The 20105-nt window shown below is 36.8% G+C and overlaps 2 protein-coding genes across 2 annotated transcripts; both read right to left on the bottom strand.

The window, feature by feature from the left end:
• Positions 1-5247: 5247 nt before the first annotated feature.
• Positions 5248-7971, bottom strand: LOC121746579 (26S proteasome regulatory subunit 6B homolog). Its single transcript, XM_042140474.1, has 6 exons — positions 7396-7971; positions 6699-6929; positions 6403-6561; positions 5960-6112; positions 5768-5851; positions 5248-5570 (listed from the first exon to the last, which is right to left on the bottom strand). Exons 1-6 carry the CDS (start codon positions 7879-7881, stop codon positions 5436-5438), a joined length of 1248 nt encoding a protein of 415 aa, XP_041996408.1. The 5' UTR covers positions 7882-7971; the 3' UTR covers positions 5248-5435.
• Positions 7972-9691: 1720 nt separating this feature from the next.
• LOC121746571 (helicase-like transcription factor CHR28) lies at positions 9692-19741 on the bottom strand. Its single transcript, XM_042140463.1, has 12 exons — positions 19646-19741; positions 18928-19269; positions 18759-18836; positions 18259-18680; positions 14083-14154; positions 13927-14001; positions 12930-13818; positions 12617-12747; positions 11589-11810; positions 10573-11109; positions 10022-10231; positions 9692-9948 (listed from the first exon to the last, which is right to left on the bottom strand). The coding sequence occupies exons 2-12, from the start codon at positions 19103-19105 to the stop codon at positions 9844-9846; spliced, it is 2919 nt and encodes a 972-aa protein (XP_041996397.1). The 5' UTR covers positions 19106-19269; positions 19646-19741; the 3' UTR covers positions 9692-9843.
• Between the last annotated feature and the right edge of the window lie 364 nt (positions 19742-20105).

Genomic DNA, 20105 nt, shown 5'->3' with positions numbered 1-20105 from the left:
ATATTTGCAAGTTAATGCATGTTTATATTTTATTAATGAAGTTAGTGCTACTTAAATATTAGTAATATAATATTATTTATTTTATTATTAAAAATAATATTAAATTAAATATTAAATTCTGCCCCGCGTGCCCCAATAAATTACCTCATTGCATAGATATTGTGAGCTTCACATCACCGTGGTTCACTGTTTAGCCAAGACCTCTTTTATAGAAGTGTGAGGTGATCAATCTCACGATCAACAGATTGGTTATAAAAATTTTATAAGTTGTTGGTTAATGTGTTTAATTAAGAGAGAAAAAAAGGGGTGTAATGTAGCACCCTGAAAATTTGTGACTTATTTTTTTTTTGATGAGGATGTTGTTTTGGGAAATTCAATGATGAAATTTAATTTCTATGTGATTGAGTTAATTATGTGAAATTAGTTGTTGTGAGTTATGTGAAATAATGTGATTAAACTTCCAATGTGTGAATTAAATTAAATGGGATCATGCATAATTATTCTAGCCATTTTATTGGAATTTTCGGCCCTCCTATTTATTGGAAATAATACTTTCTTTCTTAGATTTAATTAATTGTTTTAGGATATTTATCCAAATTAAATTCAAACCAAATTGTCCCTATTTTATTCTACATGATTTTTGATCCCTTGTCCATCCCTTGAAATTTTTGAAATTCTCCTATTAATTAGGAGAAGGAATTATTTTGTAGATTTAATTGGTACTTTGTTTATTTCCTTCCTTGAATTAAAATCCAATTAAATCTTAAAATATCTTGCCAAATCTCTCCATATCCTATTTTAATTAGGATTTGACTCTTTCCTTCTTTGAGACCTCTATTTTATTCTTCCACAATTTTATTTATTTTATTTAATTGTGTGATTTATCCTAGACTATAAATTAAAAGAACCCTAACCCTAGCCCCATTATTCACGCCACTCTCTCCCTCTCCTCTCTCCCACACGTTTTTCCCTCTCTTCATCTCCTTCTCCACCAATCCTTCACCAATTCCTTGTTCTTGCATCATTGTGGAGTTGGAAATTCAAGATTCATCGAAGAATCGCATCATTCGTCATTCCTACCGATTGTTTTTCAAGAGAAAGGTATACTTTGATTCATCTTTCTCCTTCTTACCATTGAATCCATGTTTCTTGATCCCCTCATGCATATAGTGAGTGTAGAAATCGTAGATCAAAAAATTAATCGGTTGGGAAGGATGTTTGCATGAATATGTATGTGTGTGTGCAAGTTTGTGGGTGATTCATTGGTAAATGCTATGTGTAAATAGGAGAACATGGTTGTGATGTCGTTTTTGAAGCGGGAATATGTGTTGAAAGCATGAATATGTATGTGTGGATGAATGATAGACAAACCCTAGTTTGTAAATGTTGAGCATGAAAACTGTGGTATTCGGATCCAAGCCCCCTAGCTCAAGTGGTTGAGGAGGGTGGCAAGGATACCGCACCATCCAGGAGGTCTTGAGTTCGAATCCTGGATGGCGCAACTTGGGATTAATTTCCCTTGTGGGCCTTTACAAGGCTGGTTGTCTTGGGGCTTGGCAAGCTGATGGGCCTGGAACCCGTCTCGGGTGGCGCCGTCTCAGATGGCGGCTGTTCACGGGCGTAGACCCGCCGGAGGTGCCCGGCTGGTTGGCGGCCTGTCTACGAACCACAAGGGGCTAGTTGGCGGCCTGTCTACAAACCACAAGGGGCTGGGGAAGGGCTGGTTAGCTTGCCGAATGTATCTCGAACTCCTAAAAATTATGTATGTCCGGAGGAAAAAAAAACTATATGACCTTCCTTTAAAAAAAACTGTGGTGTTCGGATAGTAGGTTCCGACGGGCGTTTGGCCGACCAAACGACCAAAAGATGAACTTTTAACGAATTTTTCAATTGAACTGCGCAGTCTTGTCAGAGCAGTGTTTGTAAGCAATCGAGGTGGGCTTTTTTTACTAAAACTCTTTTACGTTTCAAAATTATGATATTGGAGTTATAAGGGTGGTTTAAAGTGTTATGTCATGTCATGATTGTTTTGATGTTGAGATTGTTTTCTGATGCCTAGTTCGTTTGAGCTTGCTCTGTTAGGCTATAGGGCTGTGATTGTTTTGATGTTGAGATTGTTGCATGATGCCTTGTTCATTTGAGCATGCTCCGTTAGGCTATAGGGCTATGTGTGAAACGAATTCGGGTCTGAGTAAGGCCGCAAACCCTATCAGGCTGTGTACACAGGTGGGATCGTGAACCGTCCTTGCTAGTCGGCCGGTCTCGTAGACAAATAGTGTGGCCACACGTTCGTCGCACTATGGTATGAGGATGTGAATGATTGATTGTTGAGAAAGTGGGGAGATTGTTTTGTCTGGCCAGACTACGAAAATGTTTTGTCATACTTGATGATATTATTTTCTAAAATGTTAAAACTCGAGTTCACTGGTATGGATGACATAACTATTATAAAATATTTTCGGCATGAGCCCATTGAGTACAACAAGTACTCAGCCCTGCATATGTTTTCCCTATGTGCAGGTTGAGCGAGATGTTGCAGCGGATGTTGAGTGAGCTTTAGGAATTCCGGATGCGTCGTGTCTTCATACATGAGCGTCATCCTATGACTCTCCTTTGATACTTGTTTTTCCGCTGTCGTGTTTGAAATTATTTTCTAGAAGTCTTCCGCACTATTTAATACTATTTTATGACATTAAGTATCTTGAGACTAAAATCCGTTGCTTAACTTTTCAATAAACTAAAATATTTCTTTTTTAAGTTAATTGGGTTTTCATATTCAATGTCATCCTTTATTGTTGTCTTTCATTGCGTCCCCCTTTTCTTCCCCGCTCCTTAGTCCCTCCCCTTGTCACGTTTTCCCCGTTTTCACTATCTTTAGCAAGGGCGGTCGTGACATGTAAGTATTAATGAGAGAAAGAAATAGAGTTAAATATTTAATTGGAGAAAAAAATGATTGGGGTATTAATCAAAAAGAGTTGAATATAAACGTATCTTTTATTTGAAAGAAACTAAAAAAGAAAATATGTGATCTTAATTAGATTGGGACATAAGACATTTTTTATTCTCTCTATTATTAGTTTATTAGAATAAATTTGGTGTAAAATAGGTTGATGTCAAGAAAGGGAGGAAATAACATGAAATTCTGGAGTAGTAGGGTTAAATTAAAATCCATAAACGAGATGTAAATTTATCGGAAGGTAAAAGTGGAGGGAGTGATTCGATAGGGGAATGTGGCACATAATCTTGCACTAATCAACCACCATCATAACTTAATCATGCTCTTAACCCTTACCTGACTGCCAATCATTTATCTTTATGACTTTATCCACCTGCAGATTTTTTAATTAACATTTACATTTTCACAATAAATATTTGTTTCGAAAATTAGAAATTCTTTCCACCTATTTCTAAAAATAAAAACTTTTCATTTTAGAAAATAGACCTTATAATTCACTAACACTATTCTTTATTTTTTCTCTCCATTTTTTTTGCTTTAATCATTTTATTTCTTTTTCTCTAGTATTTTACCAATTTGCATTAAAACCTCTACCATTTCTAAAGTTTATATTTTTTTGAAACCGAAGAAAATATTACTTTGCCCAAAACCAGGGATGCAGATTAATTTATTCTTTTAATTTTTACTTTTTGACTTTTGAATGAGAAATAAGTAGTGAGTTAATGAAGGATAATGAAGGAAAAAAAGAAAGTGATAAAAAGGAACCTTACTTCAAAAGTGAGTGGATTTGGAGATTAGATGATTATTTTAGAAGCAACTGCATCTTTTATTAAACGCAGGAGGTGCATGCATTCTTGCATTACAAAATTCACATCAAACCCAACCAATTCTTCAACTCATCAGTTAAGGTGACGTTCGATTACCATAACTAATATCATGAGACTATCCATCTAAGATTAAGTTGTGGGATTATTTTAGTTGAAGGAGGAGACTATGACTAATTATCATGAGTAGGGATGTCAATCGGGGCCAACCCGTTCGGGTTGTCGGGCCATTCGGGTACGGGCTATTCGGGTTATGATTTTTTCGGGTTATAAAAGTTCGACCATAACCCTAACCCTTCGGGTTTCGGGCTAACCCACCGGGTTATTCGGGCCAATGCGTATTTTTAATTCTTTTAATATTTTCAAAAAATAATACGTATTTTAAATTTTCTTTATTTATATACATATTTTTAATTAATCATTCAACAATGAAATACATATTTTTTATTTTCTTTAATATTTTTAAAAAAGATTAAGTTATTTAAATTTAAATAACTTATTCATTACATAATTATTTACAAAATATCTATCAATAGTATGTTTATGTTTATGTATTTAAAACATAAATCAACACTTTGTTTCAAAATTCAAACATAAATCAATTCGTAGAAAATTAAACAAAATTTTCATAATGTGAGAGGTGCATCATAGATGTAACAAAAATATTTTGAATTGTTAAAGAGTGAATTATAAAGATGCTAGCTAACTGGAGTAACTCTAAGTTTTCTTGAATTATGATTGGTCAAATTTAATTTATTGCAGCTGTAAATAAGTCAAATAATAATTTATCTTTGTTTTAAGAATCATCAAAGTACGCATAATTCAATGACGAAGCGGCGTCAAAACACTTTGCACTATTATATTGGAAATATACTAAAAGAAAGCTTTTATATACGAGTATTTATGAATCCATGAACCACATGGTGATTTTTTCATGATCTTATATAGTGGGTTGGCGTATTTGGATTTTGCATGGTTTTAGAGGGTTGTCTTGGATGATTTTGATTATATTTCTATATTTTGGTATGTTTACATGTTTGTTGAGAAATGATAGAAAATGATTAGAAAATGTACACAAAATATGTGGATGTGCAGCAGCCTTGTTTGAGTCAATGTTTCTCGCGATTTTGAAGTCTGATAAACCTCTAATACATATCATTCTCTTCGTCTTCGAAAGAGCTTCACGTGGATATATTGCACGCCTCAATCGGAGCTTTGTAGAGAAAGTTATGACCGTTACAAAAACTGCTCGCTGTGCAGAAGCCTTCAACCCGACGGGCCGACCCGTAACCCGAACGGGTCAGCCCGCCTAACCCGACAACCCGAACGGGTCAGCCCGAATTGCCCGATTTTAAATTCGGGCTGCGAAATTACAACCCTAACCCTGTATTTTTATCTGGTTATTCGGGCCGGCCCGCGGGTTCGGGTTACATTGACATCCCTAATCATGAGACTATCCATCTAGGATTAAGTTGAATGGTTCAATCTTATAAACCAAACATGATACATATTTAATCATGAGATTTAATCTTGTCAACCGAACCCCCCCTAAATAGATATGACACAGACAAGTAATCTGGATAAAGTATCCATAGTAATACAATTGAGTACTAAAGCCATAGATACAAATCCCAGCTGAAGAAAATTAAGTGCAATTACTTGTAAAACTCAAAATCAGTATCTGGCTTCTTAACATTGCCTCTGTATCCTTTCTCAAAATCCTTGGGAAGTATCACATACCGGTTTTTCCTCACCGCGTGCAGACCGGCCTCCTGACATATAGCTGCAATCTGCACATTCACAACCAACAAAATTAAACTTAGCATGCTCTCTTTCTCATTATATATAGCACATAACTAAGCCCTTTTCACCATCTACTACTGATCAGTAATTAAAAGCACTTTCCATATCATACATACATTGATAAGTCAGCAAGTTGTAGAAACTGCATATTAAACCAGTAATTTATGGAATCCAAGAAACAAACCTCAGCAGCACTTATTTTATCAGGTCGAGAGACATAGTCTTCCAAGTCAACTTCATCACTTAAGTTCATCTTAGCAGTACAAACCTGCCCAATATACATCCCAGTAAAATCATTACAAAACATTCAGGAATAGGATGTTCATTCCATTTAAAGCATTTAGTGAATGCTGATATAATTTTCTCAAATACTAACCTGAAAAACAAGTCTCTTCTGGCGCCTATCAGGCAAAGGAAATTCAATTTTACGATCAAGTCTACCAGGACGGAGAAGTGCAGGGTCCAAAGTGTCCGCACGATTAGTGGCCATGATGACCTTTACATTTACAGTTTGATCGAAGCCATCCATCTACCAAAGCATAGATCAATGCACAGAGATTAAGAAAACTGAGGAATTCAAATACTACCACCACTACTACAACTAATAACGATAACAATATTTAAAGGTGCACGTGCCCTTGAGCTATATTGCTATAGGCACTACGCAAAAGGCATGCGGCGTGCATTTAGCAACAGTGGTGATAGAAGTATAATACCCCAAGTTCATTGTATAGGACATCATTAACTTATTATGTTAGTGTATATACAGAACTTCAAATCAAAAGTGCTATCATGAAAGACTTGCTCTAAGTTAGATACCTGATTTAGAAGTTCCATAAGAATCCTCTGAACCTCTCTATCAGCTCCAGTTTGGGCATCAAAACGGGCTGTTGCAATGGCATCTACCTCATCTATAAAGATAATTGCAGGTGCATTCTCCTTCGCCAGACGAAATACATCACGGACCATTCTAGGCCCCTAATTTCCAACAGCAACATTACCATATTAGTTAATAATGCATACATCAATTGTTGAAATGGAAAGCAAAAAATAATGACTTTCAATATCACATTGAACCCAAGCTATAAGGAAAGGGCTAAAATTCTTAAAAGTACCTCTCCGAGATATTTTTGAACAAACTCCGAACCCACCACTCTAATGAAAGCTGCAGTTGTGTGGTTTGCTACAGCCTTTGCAAGCATGGTCTTCCCAGTACCAGGAGGGCCATAAAGTAACACACCACGAGGAGGATCAATACCAATCTGCTTGTACAGTTCGTGGTGAGTGAGAGGTAACTCAACAGCTTCACGAATCTCTTGCTTTTGAATATCACATCCACCAATATCCTGATTACGTAATAAACAGGAAGATGTCATTTGAGACCATAGTTGAAGCTTAGAAGCTAGAATAGAAAGAGGCAGCCATTAATTATAAAAAGTGTCAAAGTATCTTACTGTTAAAAAAGTGTTACAGCCAATAGCTATTTGATCTTACAATTCTCAATCCTAAATATAAGACTGCATAAACAGAATGATGTAACGAGTTTTTCAGTTCTAAACTGTCCAGTCAAAAGTGTTTAAAAACTAAGAATCTGATTAAGTCTAAACTGTATTATCTGAAAGGCTCAATTATAGTGTTTTCCCATTTCTTGATGTTGTAAAGGGGGTTCCCTGACCTAATTGTACAATACTCAAAACAACACCAATTCCACCGGTTTAGAAAAATTAATCAAACAGGATAGCCCTAATTCACCAATCAACCCCTCAATTAAAACTAAACATGAAAACCAACATAACAACAGAAGATACTGACAGTGTATGTGACATCAGGCTTCTCAGATTGGCTGAGAAGCGAGATGCTGGAGTCAGCTTCCGGGGGCAGGACATCGACCAATGCGTTGGAATGGCGGTGCAGCGCGACGGAGGCAGAGGGTTTGAGTAGTTCGCGGTTGATGGTGCTCAGGATTCTGACGTAGTAATTCGAGCCGGTGGTGGAGCCGACGATGCCGTTGTTCTGATCAACCATCTCCATGAATTGGCCGATAACCAAGGGCACGGATTGAATCCGCTTCACTTCCTCCTGCGCCCTAAGAAGCTCCCGCTTTAGGTTTTTCAATTCGTCCTTGACGTACTCCTCCTGAATATCGATGAATTCGATCTGCCGCTGCAAGGATTTAAGCCGTCCGTACAAATCTTCGTCGTCGACGGCGGGAACATCCGATTTGACGGCCGGATAAGACGGCGGAGGTTCGGAGATCGGCACAGGATTAGGATCGAGCAACATTGCCGAAGCTGCCATTGTTGGTCTCAGATATTGCTTCTGCTCTGCAATTAGGGTTATGTTTCAAAATTCGATTTGGTACTTCTCTTTTAGAGATGATGACTTGATGCAGACGAAATCAATGGGAGGAGAAGGTATTTATAGGATTTGGGCCCTATTTATGGGCCTCTGCTTCTTCTATATTTATCACTTAAAAATATGGTAACTTTCTATTTTAATTCATTCCTTAAATTATGCAATTTTAATTAAGGAAATTTTTGAATAAAACTATTAATTTATAATTAATATCATTAGAATTAACAATTTACTAATACTTTGTAGATTTTATTATCCACCAATACTTTATAAATAAACATTACCAATAACTGACACTAGGATTAGACTTTGCCCCCTTTTTGTTATAAACTTATTAACGAAGAATGAAATTTTAACAAATCAAAAAGAAAAATAAAGAAATTTTATGTGATCAATGCAATTGGAACTTAAATCAGAGCTGCATCACTGATAATAATTTGAAAGCGTCTGTCTTGATAACCAGCATATACAGCAATCGGATTTCCCATTAAATAAACAAAAGATAAATTAGCCTTGAGACAATTCTAACAATAATAAACCAATTCAACATATATATCAGTACATTACCAAAAAAAATACACTGACAAATACACCAGTTGCTACTTACTCAAGATTTTAACTAGTACTACTACAACTTTAGTGCTCCACTTCGTTACATGTCCCACTTTATTACACTGACTTCAAACTTTATACTGTATAAAAAAATAAGTGAAAGAAATTAACATAATATACTTTTATTAGTATTGATTTTATACTATGTTAGTGAAATGAGTTACAACTTAAAACATCCACAATGGTTGTCTTTCATGACCTTTGGCTATTTATAATTCTGTAGGTTTCATAACTAATACACATGTTTAAGTTATCTCCTACCATTTGTATCAAACTCGAACTCATTTTTTAGTATATTTCACATTGAAAAATAGTTTTACTCTAATCATTTACACCATTTTTGGGTTTTTGTCTCACAATTGCAGTTACACCATATTTGATGTTGTACCATAGATTAATTTAAAAATGAGTTTGAATTTGGTAGTACTCCCTCCGTCCCAGAAGGTTTATCTCACTTTCTTTATTGCACTCGTTAGGCAAAAATAATTCTATAATAAATATTTAAAGTTGAGAGAAAGTAAATTAAGAGAAAGAATAATGTAAGTAAGACTATTATCTATATTATTCTCTTTTTTACTTTACTCTCTCTACAATTTAACTAATTTTTTTTTGCAAGACGAATGCATAAAAGGAAGTGAGACAAACTTTAGTGGAATTGAACCTAGCCAACCGCAAACCATGTTTTTAATTCTATTTTGTTTGGTTTTAGTTTTTTTCCTATTTTTTTTTTGCTTTCTTTCATATTTTTGCTTTTTAAATTTTAATATATGAATTAAATTTATTAAAATATATATTAAATGAAGGCATAATTATGTGTTTATAGAAAACTAATTTGATTGGATTTTATAAAAAATAAATTGAAATAAAAATATGGAATCCACAAATAGTTAAGTATTAATGGTTAATCGTAAAGTGTTGATTCTGAAATAATGAATATGGTAAAAAGCAATATGAATTCATGAATAACGTAGTGAATGAATGATTTAAGGAATATAGTTGTGGATGCTCTTTAGTAGAATGTGGAGTCATGAATAACGTAGTGAATGAATGATTTAAGGAATATGGTTGTGGATGCTCTTTAGTGGAATGTGGAGTCGCCACAGCCTCATTAGGGGTGTCGTTCCGACCATCAATCCCTCGCTGACCCGAATAAATTTCATATGCATAATGATTAAAAATCAACCCTTAATTTGGTCGTTTAAATCAGATAACAGGAAATGCTGCAAATATGGACTCAAAAATTGGCCATTGCATCGCAGGCAACAAAAAAGAAAAACAATTTGTTCAACGTCGTCAGCCCTCAAACAAAAATCTCAGGTCTTCCATCGAGAGGCGAGCACCGCGGCTACCACTTTGATCTTCCCCAAACGCCGATGCCACCATTTTTCTCTTGTCATCCTGAAAACACATCCACAATCCTTATAACCCCAACCTCAAATTCACAAACATCAACAAGGCTTGAGGGAAGTACCTGAAGACTCAGGATGCGATCTTCAACTGTGTCCTTGACAGTTAACCGTGATACAGTAACTGTACGAGTCTGCCCTATTCTGTGGGCTCTATCAACAGCCTGATCCTCTGTTGTCGGATTCCACCAAAGATCCAAGAGGATTACACGGCACGCAGCAACCATGTTGAGTCCTAGATTCCCGGCTTTTAAAGACATTAACATGACATCAACCTGCAGAGTTGGACAACAGCAACTTATAATTTAAAGAATACGCCCTCCGTCCCCTAAAAATAGAAACTTTTGAAATGACACGGGTTTTAATGCAAAATTGGTAAGGTAACAAAAAGATAGAAAGAAAAGTGTGTTAGTGAAAAATGGGTCCCACCTCATTAGAGAGAGAAATTTCCTTAAATGGAAAGTTTCTATTTTTAGAGGACTGGCCAAAAAGGAATGAGTTTCTATTTTTAGGGGAAGGAGGGAGTATAACAAAGCAACTATTACAAGAAACAAAACTGGAGGATTCTAGGAAAAAATAAGACAGTCTTAACAAGAAATGGTATGGGGATCCCCACCTCAGGGTCAGTGTTGAAATCTTTTACGGCCATGTCTCGAGCAACTATTGACATAGTACCATCTAGCCTGCGATAACTGATATGGTTGTTCTTCAGTGACATCTCGACTAAGTCTAGCATGCTAGTCCATTGTGAAAAAACAATAGCCTTTTCAGGTGCTACACTTGCTGCCTCAAACTCATGATCAGATGCAGAAACATCCTCGTCAAATATGAAAAAATCCTGTGACTCTGAACTCTGGCCTTTTGATGTGCATGACTTGAGAATTTCAAGAGCGGACTTGATCTTTGATGATACGTAGTTTCTCTGTAGAACTGCAGATTCATCATGCTGTTCGTACTGAACAGGGCTATCACCATCCACATCAACACACAGGCATCTCCTCAAAGTGGATCTTGAAAATATAACATCGGCACCGAGTTGTTCTTTACATTGATGAGCAGGACATGTATTGTCTTCACCAGTTAAATGATCTGAAACACATTGATAACAGAAAACGTGCCCACACATTGTGACCACTGCATTTTCAGGAGGATCCTGTAGCACATAAAATGTATACATCAAATCCTTATAACCGACAGCACCATGAAAAAAAATATTAACCATCAGATGGGGACTTTAATCCCAAACAATATAATTTTCCAGTCCCTTCCCTTATATGGACAAAATTTATCCACAAATCAACATTAATTCTTGCTTTTTCTGTTAATTTAACCCAAAACTTGAAGAATTTGTGATGAATAAGGGAAAAAGAGGATCTCTAATGAAGACAATTCATAGGTACTACTTTCTTGTTCTTCTGGATAATCAAGGCAATATTTTTGAGCTATGAAACACATAATTGGGATACTACTTCAGGTAATCCATTGCTACAATTAATTTTGGCAGGTTATGATAGCAAAGAGCAATACTTGAAGACTCTCATGCTTAATCAAACCTCAACTCCTTTGAAAAAATGACAGTTACCAAGAGATCAAATTAAACAGCAATCAAATGAAGTATAGAAAAGAGTGTACTCTGCACACAAGACATATGGCCAGTGAAGCTTCCAATGGTTTCAATAAATTAACAAGTAGTTCTCTGGGAAGAATCTTAGCCATCTCAGACGAATCCTTTCCAACAGGATCTGAGCTGAGCCCTTTGACAAGTAATGGGTGATCACATGCTTGGCGAAGACGCAAAAGCATCAATAAGATATTTGCATAATTTTGACTGACGGTACCAGCAGCAGCATAAGCCTGCAAATATCAAAACCACAGCTTTTGTAACATATTGCAATCTCAACAATGACATGTTTTTTCACATTTCAAGTTCTGGAAACATAATTCCCTTTTCACTATTATGGAGCATTTCTCTACAAATTCAGTGCAAGAACCAGATCCAGAATCAGTAAAACTGAAATTTTCTTGTACTATGTATTCAGTACTTAAAAAGCATGCTAGTGGAATGTTGCATGAAGTTTTCCCTATTTTGATTCAGCCTTCTCCTTGCTTAAACATCTGAAGCCAATATATAGGTGTATGTAATTAATTGGTGGCTGTTCAGACTTCAGTTCATAAGGTAGATACTCAATAGCTCTAAACTAGCACAAGGAAATAAAATCCTCGAGATAGCAATGGTTACAACATCAAATCATTAATGCAAACAATAACCAGATATCAAACTAAGAAGTGAGCCTGTAAACCAGAGTAGCTTAAAAAGATAGTATCCGCAGCAACAGCAACTGCAAATACAGGTTTTCATTATACAGGTATTGCAAGGTGCTAGCAACTGACTTCTATTATGGACAAGACTGGTAGACCAAGTCTTGGAAACTATATAAAATAAAGCAGTAAGAGAAAACTTGACAAGAAATTAACACATGAAATGATGAAATACCACTCCTAAAGAGGAAATACTGAATGAAGTAGCACATTTTGACTACTATCTTCAGGACTAAGCCAGTATCACCGCCAGTTGCAACATTCATTTGCACCTACTACCTAGGCCAAACTAAGATGGTACGGGGATATACGGATTGGGGAGACTGAATAAGGTGACAGACCTTGAATTGTTTGCGTGAGTCAAACTCAAGTTTCTCATAAAAAGTCCGTTCTTCCAAGGAAAAATCGACCCTTGTTAAGTGTACCTTTTTGGGAGGTAGGTTGATAATAGGCTTACCATCAATTAAGTCACCTATCACAGCAAGAAAAAGATTATGATGACCCTTAAAACATGAATCAAAATAAAATATTGCTGAAGTAAGCAAGTGAATCTGGAAATACAAAATATGAAGTTTTAGGAAACTATAGAATTTCATCAGTTATATAACACAAAAAAGGGAAATGAACGAATGGCCGAATAGTGCATAAAATCACCTTTTGTTCGGCGCAACATGATATTCCTTAAGACAAATTGAAGCTTCTTGTAGCCTTTAACAGAGTCTCTCAAAATAAGACCCTTGATAGAAGAACCAAAGGTTTTGTAATTATCATATGGTTCATATTTCAAAAATCTGAAATAGCTGAATAATTCATCTATAGAATTCTGTATTGGAGTTCCAGATAAGCACCATCTTCGTTTTGCTTTAAGGCTACAACAGGCTCTAGCTATTTGAGTTCTGTGATTTTTTATGGTCTGGGATTCATCCAAAACAACCCTAGACCATATAACCTTTGCTAATGTGCCACAATTTCTATCTGAAGCATTCACATCATCCTTTTTTCCCTTCTTGAACTTCTTATTAACAGATGACTTTTTCTGCTTCTTCTCCATGGCAAATGCAGAAGATACTGCAACTCCATCCTTTAATTCATCATCATCCCCTTCAACCAAAGGTTGTTTTGGAACTTCATTTGATACAATAGCATATGTTGTTAAAACAGCATCATATCTTGCCAATGTAACAGGATTCTTGGTCCTATTGCCTCCATGATATACTAGAACACGAAGTTTAGCCTTTTTTGGGACTTTCTCATCCAGCTCCCGAGCCCATTGTCGAACCACGCTGGCTGGACAAACAATCAATGTCCCTGCTCTTGGCCTACTTTTGGGGGTTGAATTACTCGCTTGTGGAAGCATTGCTAAAGCATCAGATACTTTAACCTGGTTTGCATCATCAAGAGCAGCACAACCACGAACTCCATTATCATCATCCAAGTTAAAGGCTTCAGTTTTGGTAGAAGACGACTCCTTAGCTTTAGATTTGGCCTCCAGCGTCTTTTGCTTTTGTATGAGGGCAATCGTTGAAATAGTCTTGCCCAGGCCCTGGGGGTATGAAAAATTATAATGTATATTGAAGGAAAAAAGATCTAAAAATGAGGAATTTTATTGAATTAGACGTGGGAAAATAAATTTGCTGACTAACATGCCCACCTGATCATCAGCTAAGATTCCCCCTATGCACAAACCAGATGATTCTTGACGAAGCATCCATGCCAAAGCAATTCTCTGAAAAGAGAAAATGCCAAAGCATTAAACCATAAATACCCAAACGCAAGTAGAAAAGTACCATGAATAAGCAGACAGGACCTGGTGCCTAAGAAGAGAAACTGACAACAGTCCATCAGGCAAATCAGCTTCTTTTTGTTGTTGATGAAGATCCTGCAATAAAAACATATAAAATCCAATACACAAAAAAAGAACAACTTTCTCATTACATATAGTAAGGCAATCAAGAAAATGAGAGTAAAATGAAACAATGATCTGTTCAGTATACACATTGAGCTTTAGCTTGAATATTTATCAGAGTTGAACTTGAATTGGAAGTTGCCCTGAAAACTAATATAGAAAGGATACAAACTAAGTGTTGAAGAGTACTATTGTCACGACCGCCCTTTAGGGTTAATAAATACGGGCGATCGTGATTAAAAGAATTTAATAAACAGACGAAAAAGATTAGGGTTTCAACACAAGTTGGACCAACTATTAATATCCAATTAAATAACCAAGAGTTTAATATTATCCAACAAGAAGTTCGGAATATCCATTATCCTAACAATTAAAGCTTCGGCCCAAATAAAACATGAATAAACGAAAAGTCACAGCGGAAACGACCAAGAGAAAGAGTGACGTCATGTGTGAAGACACAACGACACCCAAGGTTCAAAAACAACCATAATATCTTAAATTCACTTGCTCAACACCACCACATCCTCGTCGCCGCTCAACCTGCACATAAGGAAAACACATGCAGGGCTGAGTATTATAAGAATACTCAGTGGCTCATGCCGAAAACATTTTTCAATAAAGAGTAATTTATCATGCCATTCACAAGTAACCATCGGGGTTTAGCTTTAGAATGTCCGAGGCACTCAAAATCATTTCCATTTCAAACATCGACTGATCAGTCATTTTCCCATAGACGTTTACCATATCTGCCAATACATGACTTGGAATGTGGCCACAAACCAAGCCACTAGACCGGCCAGCCCGTACGCTAGCACACGATCTACCATAAGTGTACACTAGCCCAAGTAGGGTTTGCGGCCCTACAAGGACCCGAATTCGATTTATATAATAATGGCATAAAGCTCCATCAGATAGGCACGTAAAAATCAAACCATAGCATGATAAATACAGTTTCATTTCCATCGATAAAATATTTAGGACGTTGTCCTTATTTAAAAGAAAGTTCACCTCAATTGCTTAATTCTCTACACTTCCTTCCCTTTGGTATCTCGATTCCCTTGCGAAGTCTCACCTTTAGATTTTTAAATAATACATATATCAACATACTTTCCAATTAGATAAAATAAAAAAAAATGCATGCACCCTAGTTGATATCTTTTATCTTGTTCCCTCGATTTTTCGCATATTTTCGATTATTCAGCGGCCGCTTATGCCCATAATTCCTCCGTTGGCTCCTCGTACTTTCCTCAAAAATATAGAAATTAATTCCCAATATTTATTTAAGCTCGTAATTAAATCCCCGCAATTATTTCTCTTCGAATTAATTATTTCCGACATAAGATAAAGTTATTCACTATTTGAATTATTGTGGAAATTAATTAAATATTCTTCACCATTAAAGTTATTCATTGGTCCAAGTATTTAAATTAATTCCCAGCCCATTAATTGAAGACTAATAGTGGGCTGGGAATTAATTTAAATACTTGGACCAATGAATAACTTTAATGGTGAAGAATATTTAATTAATTTCCACAATAATTCAAATAGTGAATAACTTTATCTTATGTCGGAAATAATTAATTCGAAGAGAAATAATTGCGGGGATTTAATTACGAGCTTAAATAAATATTGGGAATTAATTTCTATATTTTGGAGGAAAGTACGAGGAGCCAACGGAGGAATTATGGGCACCAATGTTGTCAAAGCAGTATAGCGGTTCATGGCGGTTCGCCCGAAAAATGCCACAGGGATATAGCGTATCGGTATGGCGGGATATAGCGGTCATTAATTAAATATATAAAATAATATTTATATATTCATATATAATTCAAAAAATTAGAAAATAATAAAAATATAACATTAAAAACTCTAAAAACATGTAATAAAGCATAAAATAGAAAACAATTATATAAAAGTCTAGCAATTAAAGTCTTTAGTTCAAGTGTTCAACAAAACATAAAACCATGATAAGCTCAATAGACATCAATCATCAAGCTCAACATAGTCTTCTAGCTCATCATCATCACTATCATCGGCATCCATTTCATCTTCATCCTCCATTTCTTTCTTCCTCTTGATCTCCACTTACACTATCCTCAAATTCTTCCTCTTCCGATTCTTCATCTACAAGCGCAAGCCTTTTCCTTTTCCCTTTCCCTTTTCTAGGTATGATTGTGAATAGGAGGGGCTGTAGGGTGCAGATTGTGAATAGGAGGGGCTGTATGGCTGGGCGGTGGTTGAGTCACTGAGTGGGGCTGGAGGGGGCTGGCTAGGCGGCAACCGGCGGCGGCGCGACGGTGGGTGGCAGATTGTGGAAGGACTGCAGGAGTAGAGATGAAGGCAGATTGGGGTTGTGGAATTAGGGTTAGAATTATTGGGGTGGGCTGATTGGGCCTATGCAAAATTAAATTAAAAAATAAAAAGCCCAATAAAAGTCAAAATTAGCACCAAAAAGTCAAAATTGGGCTAAAATACCGCTATTGCGGGATATGGTAGCGCTATGGCGCCACGACCGCCACGGGTATGGCGGCCGCCACAGAAAAATGCTACGTATCGGTGTGGCGATAGCGTTTTCATTAAAAACTGATATGCTATAGCGCAATATCCCCGCTATAGCCGCTATTTGACAACATTGATGGGCACAAGCGGCCGCCGAATAATCGAAAATATGCGAAAAATCGAGGGAACAAGATAAAAGACTTCAACTAGGGTGCATGCATTTTTTTTATTTTATCTAATTGGAAAGTATGTTGATATATGTATTATTTAAAATTCTAAAGGTGAGACTTCGCAAGGGAATCGAGATACCAAAGGGAAGGAAGTGTAGAGAATTAAGCAATTGAGGTGGGCTTTCTTTTAAATAAGGACAACGTCCTAAATATTTTATCGATGGAAATGAAACTGTATTTATCATGCCATGGTTTGATTTTTACGTGCCTATCTGATGGGGCTTTATGCCATTATTATATAAATCGAATTCGGGTCCTTGTAGCAAACCCTACTTGGGCTAGTGTACACCTATGGTAGATCGTGTGCTAGTGTACGGGCTGGCCGGTCTAGTGGCTTGGTTTGTGGCCACATTCCAAGTCATGTATTGGCAGATATGGTAAACGTCTATGGGAAAATGACTAATCAGTCGATGTTTGAAATGGAAATGATTTTGAGTGCCTCGGACATTCTAAAGCTAAACCCCGATGGTTACTTGTGAATGGCATGATAAATTACTCTTTATTGAAAAATGTTTTCGGCATGAGCCACTGAGTATTCTTATAATACTCAGCCCTGCATGTGTTTTCCTTATGTGCAGGTTGAGCGGCGACGAGGATGTGGTGGTGTTGAGCAAGTGAATTTAAGATATTATGGTTGTTTTTGAACCTTGGGTGTCGTTGTGTCTTCACACATGACGTCACTCTTTCTCTTGGTCGTTTCCGCTGTGACTTTTTGTTTATTCATGTTTTATTTGGGCCGACAACTTTAATTGTTAGGATAATGGATATTCCGAACTTCTTGTTGGATAATATTAAACTCTTGGTTATTTAATTGGATATTAATAGTTGGTCCAACTTGTGTTGAAACCCTAATCTTTTTCGTCTGTTTATTAAATTCTTTTAATCACGATCGCCCGTATTTATTAACCCTAAAGGGTGGTCATGACAACTATTGATGCTTGGAAAAAAAGTATTCACACTCTGCTGCTCAAGGTAAGCTAAGGAGTTTTGGTTATGGAAGGTTCATTACATTATTGATCCAGATAATTAAAGTTGTAAACCAAGTGATGCACCAGTATGTTATTAATGTAATTTGTCCATGACTGCACTTGTATGCCCAAGCACAGCATGACTCCACTTCAGATTAGAATGAACATAAAAATGTTCCACTTTGGAGAGGAACATCAGAAAGAATAATATAGAAGCTAGAATAAACAATAATCCAAGTAAGATGCTTTAGCTTCTGAGAGTTCAAGTAAATTACAAAAGTAAGGAAATCCATGCAGTAAAATTAAAATGCAAATTCATAATTGAGCACGGTCACAAATAAAGAAAAAAACAATAAAAATGTAAAATACACAGACAGTACCTGCACAGCAGCTTGAAAAACCAATCTCTCATCAGGTCCTACAGGCCTCTCTTCACCTACCCCGGTTTGATAGAAAGGATCATTTAAAGCAACCAATGAGGTGGTTGAAGAATGTTTTCCAGGCATCATAGCCGGAGGTAATATTCTACTTCCATTAGAAGGATTTGACCACATTGATTTCCCGTGTGTTTCGCGAATTGCACTGGCACTTACATTTTCTATTAGATTGTGTGGGTTAGAGGTAGAAGACTGAAAACCAGGAAGGACTCTCTTCATAGGATGAGTATTACTGTCTATCCTTGAACTTGAAGTACCGGCAGTCTCTGCAATAATTAGTCGCTTTTGTGGTCTTGATGGGATTTCATCAAGAGCAGTTCGCCTCTTAGAAGAAGAAGGGTCTTTAAGAGAAGGACCATTGTTACCTGCAAATGTGGAATACCTGACACATGCCACCCGTTGGATTGCAATAAGTGACTTAAGACAAATAGTTTAGGCGGTACCTCTCGAATTAGGATGAGGGGTGGTGTCCCTCACTGGAGATTCATACTGAACAATTTGACTCTTGGAAGAAGAAGGATCTTCACAAGAAAAAATAGTGTGAGCTGCAACTGGATGATATCTAATGAGCAACACCAGAAAGTGACTAAGGACCAATCGTTTAGGTGCTACCTGTGGAGTTAGGACGAGATGAGGATGCTTGCGATGGAGGGACCCTATCATTGATAGTAGTGGCAGTATCCCTAAGTGGAGAGTCATCTCTATAATTATCTATTTCCCGGAAATCTGAATCTGAATCCGAATAATCACTATCTGAGGAAGCGATACCAATATGATCTGCTGAAGCCATCGAACGATTATTGGGTGTAATTGATATGGTCAACACCTATTGAGATGCAAGTGGCAATCTTGTGGGATAAACACCTTGGACTTGCAAGACATGAAAAACGCCTCACCAACTACTGTAGGTCTCCAGTTGAATCCTTGTAATGTACCTCAATATACTGAAAACCCCTTTGGGAGTGGAAATGTAAAACAGTAAGAAACTCAAAAATTATACTAGTAGAATGTTTTTCAATCAATTGACACAGCAACCTCGTACTATCGAATTACCAGACAGTGTCCTAAATGAGGAAATGAAGAGTGAATACAAACGTAATCAAACTACACTAAATCGACATGCATGGAGATGGTGGGGAGCATAACTAATTGGGAAAAAAGGGAGCATCTTGACGGCAACTCAGCAAGTCGCAGCCGGACTAGATTTTGATTTAGCGAATTTCTTCGTTGCTTTTGAAGTAAATTAGCAATAATTGGGCGTAAAATGAAAGCAAAAATTTCCTTGTGGATTCGGAGTTTGGAAAGTAGGAATTTTTAGGAGAAAACATACCTGGTTCGCGAATCTGCAGAGTGAAGGCGAGAGTCTTGGAAGCCCTAACCAACAATCCACGCCTCCTTTATAGAAATTGAGTTTAATTCCTCGTAATTATATTTCCGTTACAGATGTCGTCACCTTCAGAGCATCCGCAGCGGTGAGCAGGACGCTGTCCATCTGTCCGTGCCAGCGGCACGGCACCTCTGTCCGCCGTTGCGCTCTTGCCGTTGGCGCGGCACTACTTGATGCATCGAGCACGTCCGTACCAGCGAGCAGCTGACGTGGCGCGTTCTGATTGGTCAACGGCATTTTCGTTGGAAATTCAAATTTTTTTTTAAATCGAAAATAATACCAAAAATTAAAAAATATACTCCCTCTGTCCCATTAGAAATGAAACGTTTTCCTTTTTGGATTGTCCCAATAAAAATGAAACATTTCTTAAAATGGAAATAATATTATCTCTACTTTTTCTTCT

The sequence above is a fragment of the Salvia splendens genome, chromosome 1, assembly GCF_004379255.2.
Source record: "Salvia splendens isolate huo1 chromosome 1, SspV2, whole genome shotgun sequence".
NCBI classification, from domain to species: Eukaryota; Viridiplantae; Streptophyta; class Magnoliopsida; order Lamiales; family Lamiaceae; genus Salvia; species Salvia splendens.
This window is presented reverse-complemented; position numbering and strand designations above follow the sequence as displayed.